Below are 8,982 nucleotides of genomic sequence, written 5' to 3'. Positions count from 1 at the left end.
GGCAGGACCACGGCAGCAGCCGCTGCTCCTCAACCCTGCCCTATTTTTCTTCTCCTGGCAGATGAGTGTCAAGAGATGCCTGGATTTCAAGGCCGTGAATGGGATGAGGGCTACAGGCAGGCAGGGAAAGAAGCCCACTTTGTTGCAGTGAATTGCTGTCAGTTCTAATTTTAGGCTTCAGTAAACATGAGGCTGTAAGGAACAGTTTAGTTTGGGAAGAACAATGCCCGAAAGTTTGCTGATGCACATAAATTTCAGTTATTAAAAAAAAAAAGAGAGAGAAAAAAAAAGGATGCAACTTCTGAATAAGGGCACATATTTCCTCTCCTTTCATAGGAACTGGGGGAGGGCCTTTTCTGTTTGTCAGCTTCTCCTAATATATTAAAGAGCTCATTGGTTGAATCTTTATCTTGTAAAATGTGTGTGACCTCTATAAGTGGTGTCCAAAGAAAAAAAACTTGCAATATCCCTCTTGAAAGGAAAATCCATGCCAGCTAATGGCTGGAATAAATAACGGGGAAAGGAAGCAGTATGCAGCAAGAGCTGTAATAGAAGCATTCTTCATTTGTTTTAATGCTGGCGTTACAAACCAGCATTTAATTTGGTATTGTCATAGTCCTTTGATTGGTTTGTAAAAAAATGTATTATTTCTTAATTCCAGTGGAAATCCAGTTCATGTCAATCATGAAAGGATGTAATACACTCGGTTCAGTTTTCTCTAGGCTCAGACTTTGAGGGCTATGTAACTTCATGGCCACAGCTTTTTTATTCATGAAATAAAAGCCACAGTTGATTTGCTGAACTTATTTGAATTACACCTTTTCGGTAGAGGGTAGAAAGGTTATGTAGGCCTTTCTGCCACACAGGAAAATAACTTCAGCAAGCACGGAAGAATATAGTAAAGGATGAAGGTGAAAGTTTTGTGGGGAGAAACTAAGGCATTAGCAAAAAAACCAGAAAAAAATCTATTTACGTGCAGGTTCTCCTTTGCATGACACATCTGCAGTACTGTCCGTTTTCAGCTTAGTGTTAATAATGTTTAGTTTTGCTCTGCATGAATGACTCGGCCATAACGTTAATTTGATCTTTAAAATCCTTTGTTTGACTCGGAGCGTGGAGCCGTTGAGAATATGTTTTTCTGACCATCCTTGTTCTTGCTGGGAGGTCAGCTGCCTTTTTCTGAAGCACCTAAGTCTGTTTGCGGTGGAGGGTGGCGTATAGGTTTCTGTTATGGATACTGGAAGATTTTTCTCTGCTTTTTTGTTTTCCACAAAGGGTACTTTGTTTCCTCATCACAAATTCTTTTAAGCTTTATTATGGCTCCTGAGAATAGGCTCTTGAACTCCTAATCAGGTAGCGCTTTTTTCCCTCATCCTCCTCCCTCCTTTTCTCCTATTAAATACCACGAAGTATGAGAAATAATCAGTTTAGTTCCAGATAAGGTAAATCAGTGCCCTTATAATCACTTGATTAGACATGGTCCTTCAGGTAAACTGCTTCAGGAAATCGGCGATCAGAGCCTGAAGTAATGGCTTGGGCTTTTCCGAGGACCGTGTTCCCATCAGCTGAAAGAAAAATACCCAGCAGCGGGGCGGTGACAGCGACATTAATAACTGCTGGGGCTCTCTGCCTGGGGAAGGCAGGGCTCTGGGCTTTGAGGGGACCCTCCCAGCGCAGAGACGGAGGGGGTTTTTTTGCCCCCCCTCCTCCTGGGGCTGCCTTTGTTTGCCCCAGCTTTCTCAGAGGAGGCGCAGGAGCCAAAATTTGAAAGCCAAATATATATCAATGGTGGGGAGAGAGGGGAGAGGAGGGACCGCATCCTTACCTCGCTTTAGTTGAGGGGGCAGAGTGGGTGTTAGGTGGGCCTGGATTGCTTGTTTATTTCTTTTTAGGTTAGAAATCATCCCAGTCAACTTCTGTGCCAGTTCAACCTTCGTTAATTAATGAATTTATATTGCCTGTGGTGAGAACAGCTAACTGTACAGTAAACTCTTGTCCTGAGAGTTGAATTTTAGCTGAAGGCTGCAGGACTGTTCACATGGGCTCCCCAACTGATTGATGTGGTTCTAGTGGATGTTCCTGCGATACAACATGATTTTAGTGTTATTAACACACTAATTGTGTTTATTTCCATGTGATGGCAACTAGATGTGGCAGCAAGGCTCGAAGCGGTACTCTGCTAGGCTTACACGAATGTCCAACCCCAAAGATGACTGAAGGCCCCCAGATTGACAAATCCTTCTGAAAATATTTCCCTGTTTTCCTTTTCTAGCCAGCTTTGCAGTAGTGACTGCGGAGGAGGCCTCTTAAAAAACCTAAGTTCAATATGAAAGAATTTGACCGTATTCTTTGTTCTTTAGTGCATCAAGTAGAAGGGCAATTAAGGTTTAGTTAAGGATAACGTGGGAAACAGGAACAAGAGAAGAGCAGTAATACCTTTATGCTTCACGTTATCCCACTGATTATTTTATATTGGCTGACACTATTACCTTTTTAGTGTTATTTGAGTAAGGGTGAGTTTGTGTGGGAAAGACAGAAGAAGAAGGTAGACAAGGAGACAGAAAGGCTGTCTGTGTAAGCATCCTATTACTCTTTCTCTAGATCCCTTCCCAAAATGTCAGTCCTATGGGATCATATGGGGAAATGTGCTTGCTGTGACTGCTTTCAGCGTGCCCCCATCTTCCTTTGGAAAAGATTTTGGGAAGATAAAACCCTCTGTCCGTCATTTTGCGTTCCTTGTGATGAGATGGATATCCCTGCTCCTGCGCTGATTTTGCAGGGGGAGCACGACCTCCTCTCCCCTCCAGCTCTGCCACTTGGCCAACTTGCCATGGTGTGGAGGGCTGAGTCCCGCTCCAGAAGGGCAGGGAAACGTGACTGCGCATGAAGCTGGGACCTGTGACGGGAAGTGTGTCCAGAGCTGCAGCAACATGTGAGAAAATGTGGGTTGGAAAAAGTGGTATCTTTTTAAAGGTGACTTTTTGGAAAAAGAGCCCTAAATATCCGACTTCCCACTTTTTCCTAGGAAAAACCTACCGATGAATGCGCTGTTACATGAGCATGAAATAGACTTTTGATGTAGTGCATTTTCTACAGTCATCCCTAAAGGATTGATTAAAAAATATGTAGGAATACATTTATTGCATTGCCTTGTTAAAGCAATGATGGTCTCTGAGCAGGGATTTTTCTAGGGATTAATGGCCAGAAGGGGCTAGATCTGCAGCTGATGATCACCATTAACCCCATCTGGTCAATAATCCTTGTTAATCCACTTTTATTGGCCAGAGAGTCTGCCTGGCCGAGTGGTTAGCCCAGCACAGCACAGCACTCTTAGGCTGCAGCTTCACTCCTGTTTCAAGGAACATTAAAATGTGGGTTGCAGCTGAAAGGAAGGGACAAATCCAAGCCCAGATCTCCAGCTGTGTGCTCCTACTAGCAGTTGCATCCTTAGTCGGGTCAGGTTGGAAGTCCAACCCAAGCCAATGGTTATACGGGAGGCGAAGGGCCAGCACGGGGAGGAAGCAGGGCGTGGGCCAAGCTGCGCTCTTGCCTTGCGAGCTCTGGCATGTGGCTGGAGGATCAGGGGCCAGGCGTGGGAGCTGGGAGTACTTTGGCCTCGTCCAAAACAAAACCCCAATAAATCTGTCTTTTGACTCCTTTGTGCTTGGCCTTTCTAGCTGGGAGCGGAGCTGTGTTTTGGACAGGGTTTGGAAACCCTTGAGTGAAAGGCTTGAGGATGAGGGTTTCTGTGTGGCTCCATGCTGGCCATGCCTGGGTAGGAGCATGCCTGGACCAAGGGCACCTTCTCCTCTTAACTTCTTCTTAACTTCTGTTGCAAACTGCAAGAGCGATGCAGAAGCTCAGGCCAGCTCCTTGGCTCGTGTGAAGTACTTGGCTAAGCTGGCTTCAAAGAAGGGGCATCAGCTTCAAAGAGGTAATCTCATAGCAAGACTTCAGGTGGTATCTGCCATGCATCCGTGGGCACCGCTATGTTAATAGCGGTTCCCAGGCACGTGGCTTAAAACGTTTTGCTATAGCAGTGAGCTCTCTTGTGCTGCGGGAAAGTGTGTCCTGTGGTCTACGGCTACTGCTTTGACAGCAGGTTGAGTAACTCAGAATTATCAGTCAAATAATTATCGTCAAGAGTGTATGCTCGGTATTCATTATATCCCTTTAGATTTTTGTCTAATTGCTTTATATGGCCTGGATTTATCTCTCAGTTTGGATGTGGCTCTTCCAGCTGGCTCTGCCACTGTCGCCAGCAAGCCCTGAGCAAAGGTCTTCTGTGCTGTCAGCCGCGTTTGCTCTGCCAGGAGTCCTCTCCTCACATGAGGGAACAGGTTTCCTCCTGTTTCTCTTGGAGTAGCTCTTCAGCCCAGCCAGCCACCAGCCGACCTGACTTCCTGCTAAAAGCCTTTTTAATGGCTGATGGCTCCCATTTACCTGGAGGGCAGAGCAGCCAAGGGTAACAGGATGACAGGCGAGCTCGCCTTCCCTCCCGATGAGGCTGGTGGCAAGAGCTAAGAGCTGGTAGCAACTGCAAGAAGGTCCGAGAGGGAGGGGAGATATGCTTTTTGCGGGTTAGGTGCTCTGTCATGAGTGTTGCAGCTGAACCTGCTGCAGTATCTTTACCTGCTCTTTGACCTTTTCAGCTTTGCTTCCTGAAGACTTGAGTACCCTTCTGGAGGATGCAAAGGAAATGAAGTGGCCCTTTGTGCCAGAGAAGTGGCAATACAAACAAGACCTTGGCCCAGAAGACAAAACAAACCTGCAAGATACGATCAGTGCGAGGCTCCCCGATTTGCTGGTATGTAGTTCAACACACCTGTTCCATAAAACATCCGGCTGAGGTGCTTGAGGGTACGCAGAGCCCTGGTAGGTGGTATCACCTGGGGGTTCAGGGGCTTGTTTTTCTGCACGGTGGCGGCAGCAAGTGGGGAACTGCTTAGCAAGCAGAGGTGAGTGAGCTTGTGTTGGGATGAGGCTGCTCACGAAGGCCAAAGGGACAAAGTAGAGATGTGACTTACATTTGTTTTGGTCCTCAGACAAGAGGGGGCCCCAGAAGCTTCATATAGTTTCTGATATTTTTTATTGAAATTGCTATGAAGCAACATGTGTGAATCATGGTTTCCTCCTCCTTGTGAGACAGCTCATCTCCATCTCACCACTGCATTTTCCAAGGGAAGGAAAGTCCTGTCCTTCGCTGCCACTGCAACCAATCAGTGGGAGCTCTGCCTTGGGCATAGGCTTCTGGTCTGTTTGGCTACGTAGCTCGCGGCGGATGGGTGTGCAACACCACGCAAGGCTGTTGGTTGGAGGTCTTGCTGGTACCTGCAGTTTTATGCGCTCTCCCAGTGCAAGGAAGATAAAACTGGTTCAAGTGATAAGGTTTTGAGTGTGTCCAGGCGTTTGCCTGCCGCTGGGCAAGGAAAACATGGTAATGACAAAGAGTGTAGAGTGCAGCGCACTGGCTCTGCCTTGTCTAGAAGTGATCCCAGAGGTATATAAGGATTGTCCATGTACTGAGCACCTTGCAGAACAGCCATCTCATTCACTGAAACGTGCAGCGATGACTTTGACTGCATTTATGCTGTTTCTGCTCACTTTCACACTTGGCCCACGCGAGTTTGGGCAATTGCTTTGTCTGTTCCTCTAGTTTCACAGGGCAGTTCTGTTTCTGTTTCCACTAAGGTTCTGTTTACCTTTTCCCTGAAGAACTGGCATTATAATAAAACTAAAATGCTGAATGTTTACGTAATTAAAAAAAAAAAGGAATTTGAAAAGAATGCTGTGCCTTGTTAAATTTAGCATTGCTAGGAGGAAATGAGGGTTACTCACTTTAGTAGGGCTTGTGCAGTTCATCACCTGCTTTTCTTTTTTCAAGAAAATTACTTGACAGGATCCCTTTGATGACCAAAGCTGGCCAAAACCTAGGCAGGAAAGGCAAGAATTTAATGTGACTTCTCCTGTGAGTAAAGGATACTTGGCTGTGTAAGGAGTTGCAGGATCCAAATGGTGCTTGGGGATCCCATCCTGTAAGGTGATAAGTTTGAGCTTAAAGATTAGGCAGCGGCAAGAAATGTGGATTGCTTTCTGCTTTTCTGATTTTCTCAGAGGCATGTCAGACATGAGTTGTAGCAAACAGAGGACTCCCTTTTCAATGGTAAACATAGTATCTAGGGTAACGAGTATCCCTTTGGCAGGAGAGACATAAAGATAAGGTTTGTTAAGTTTTGGGGTTGGTTTCTGTTTTTTGCTTGCTGTGGCACATGTCTGAAGCCAACGCTTCCTTGTGGGAAGGGGCAGTCCGGCTTGAAAATCTGGGGTTCGGGGCAGGGAGGTCTGGCCCTGCTGAAATCCCAGCTGCAAAGCTGCTGTTAACTCCAAGGTGGCCAGGAGATTTCACCTGCTTCAGACAGAGCCCTGTCCAAGTAAGGCCAGCAAGTTTTGTTGAGGACGACGATTACTTTGAATAGCAGTGAGCAGTGAGAAGCTCAGAAGAGCCGACCGTGGGGCTGGGAGGTGTCGGCCCCAGCGTCCCCTTGCCAGCATCCTACGTTGCAGGGATCCTGAATTTGCTTGAGGAGGGGCAGGGAGCGGCTGCTTCTTGGGTATTTATGTTCTTTTTCTCTTTGGTGTGTGTGGCCTTAGACAGAAATTTATGGCAGAGGTTGACCTCTTTTACAATCCCTACGCAGCGCTCTAACTCGGGAGCGTTTGTCTGCTCTCTCCCAGGATAAACACCTGCAGAAAACTCCCCGAGAGACCTGGCTACATGGGAGATTAATGTGGCTGTAATAGTGGAGCAGTGTTTGCAGCATTATGCCCTCTCCCCAGGTAGATGGATCTTTTCTGAGATGATACCAATTATTTATTGCGGAAACATCTGTTGATAACTGCAGCTGCCCTTGTTAAACAAAGCATATCATGGGGTCATAGACTATAGGGACCTAAAATCCTACCGCATGCTAGTTTTGGACTATTCACCGACACCCCCTGAAGTCCATTGGTTACCGTTGTCTTCAATGCTTCATCGTGCGGTTGAAAATACTTTGTAAACGTTGTGCTGCCTTTGCCCATGTGCTTTGAAGTATTATTTCATCTTCATCAGTAATTTATATTCCAGTGCCATTGTACCATGGGAAAAAGGGAAAACCTTTTTTGTTTTCCATTTAATTGTAGATAGACTGACATTTTGACCTGTATTATTAGTATTAGTCAGAAAAGGGGATTTTTTTTTTCCCCTTCATCCATTCCTTCCCCCCCTGTTTTTGTTTTTTTTTTTTTTTTAATAAAATTTCAAGGCAGAGCAAAGGCTGCTTCAGTTCTTTGAATAAAAAGCTGGGGGAGAAATGAGACTGAAGAAAAGTGATTACAGTGTGATGAGGAAAGATAAAAGTCTGAGCAACTTTCTTCTTTTTTTTTTCTTTGGCATGAGGGACAGAAGGATAATTTAATTCCCTGGAGGAAAAAAAAAAAGTCTTTGTCGATTTATTGTTCAGAAAAAGCTTTAAAATTTTTCATCTCTGTTGATTTTAATTTGCCATGCTTAGAATAAGCTCATAAACTGTAATTCATTACATTTAAAAAGTGCTTTGAGATCCATGAAAGAAAGGCACTTCATTACCATAACACACTGGTGGTGTTATGAGGAGGCAGCGCTGGCTACCAGGGCTCACCGTGAGGATGTTTTACTCTGCGAGTAGGCTGAAAAGCTCCGTGAGCCCAGCACAGCGAGTAAGCGGATTAGGCTTTGGCTTCAAGGGTTTGCCTTAATGTTGCACTTTAAAAAGTGGGGTACCCATTGCTGGCGGCTGCATGCTAGTTTGACACATCAAGAAGGCAAAGCCACCTGCACCTGCAGCCTTTTAAAGTGCTCTTCTTCGCCTGTGCTGTGGGATGCTCATGACTTCTGCAGGCTGGCTGGAGCAGTAGGGTGGCATGGCAAAACCAACCTGGGGGGACAGGGGGTAGCGGCCAGCCAGGCTTTCCTCTCTCGCTCCAGCCTCGGTTCAACGGGAGCTGTGCTGCTGCCGGAGCAGGGCTCAGAGCAGATTTTGGCAATGTACACCAACTTTTCTGGGTTTTTTTCCCCCTCTCTCTTCACTGTATGAAATTACTGAACCTCCCTAGGGATTTTAAGGCAACAGATTTACTGTAATCCTTGAGGCAAACCAGCGCTTCTGGTTTTACAGAATCTTTGCATCCTATAGAAGGTGGAGGTTTTTGGTTTGTGTATTTATTTTTTTTTTCTTTTCCAGGCTGGGGATTCACTAACCAACATAAAGGCCACCCCAGTTCAACAAGCTCAACATACTGTTTTCCACGTTTTCCTAGCAGGTTTTAAGAGCACCTCCCTGTCGGCTGCCGTCAGCTAGCAAACCAAGCCCATCCTGCAGCCCCCGTCTCGGCCTGAACGCCCCTTTGGTGTGGGAATCTGCACTAAGGCTTGAAGGGTGATAACCAACATCTGTATCCAAAGTAAAACTGGGAAGCACAGGGATTTTTGGTTTTAACAAATCAAAGCAAAATCAGAATTGTAACAGCATCCTTGCTGACAAGTGTAAATAAGGAGGGATTACTACTTTTCTCTAAATACCACATGTGCTGGGGGGTTCGGACGGGGGCTGCAGATCCGAAAGGGAGGCTGCCAGGGGTTACCTTTCCTGTAGATCTTCACTATCCCAAGGGATAGACATAGCCTTCCGCTCGGTGACCAGCCAATAGAGGGCAACATGCCCATGTACACGTAGGCTTTGATCCCACAAACCCAGTTGTGGGTTTCATTGAAGGACAACTCCATGCACGCAAGTAGTTCTCTTGTGGGATAATTCGTGCCACGTTAATATTTTAATGATTTTTTTCAAGATTGGAGTCCGTTTGCAAGCACGTTGTAATGACGTGGGGCTTTACTTAATTTTTATCTTACACATCAATAGCTGCTGCAGCTCAGGCTGACCCCGTGCTCCCTGCTGTGGATGG

At 46.0% G+C, this 8,982-nt stretch overlaps 1 protein-coding gene across 1 annotated transcript in view; it reads left to right on the top strand.

Annotated features, from left to right (window-relative positions):
* Window positions 1-8,982, top strand: part of ALPK1 (alpha-kinase 1) — a 30,812-nt gene that overhangs the window by 151 nt on the left and 21,679 nt on the right. Inside the window, exon 2 of the mRNA XM_010293143.1 lies at window positions 4,651-4,807. Coding sequence (XP_010291445.1) covers window positions 4,651-4,807 — 157 coding nt within the window. The remainder of the gene's footprint in view (window positions 1-4,650; window positions 4,808-8,982) is intronic.

Source organism: Phaethon lepturus, unplaced genomic scaffold (assembly GCF_000687285.1).
Source record: "Phaethon lepturus isolate BGI_N335 unplaced genomic scaffold, ASM68728v1 scaffold25248, whole genome shotgun sequence".
NCBI lineage: Eukaryota > Metazoa > Chordata > Aves > Phaethontiformes > Phaethontidae > Phaethon > Phaethon lepturus.
Note: the sequence above shows the minus strand (reverse complement) of the source record. Positions and strands in the feature narration are given on the sequence as shown.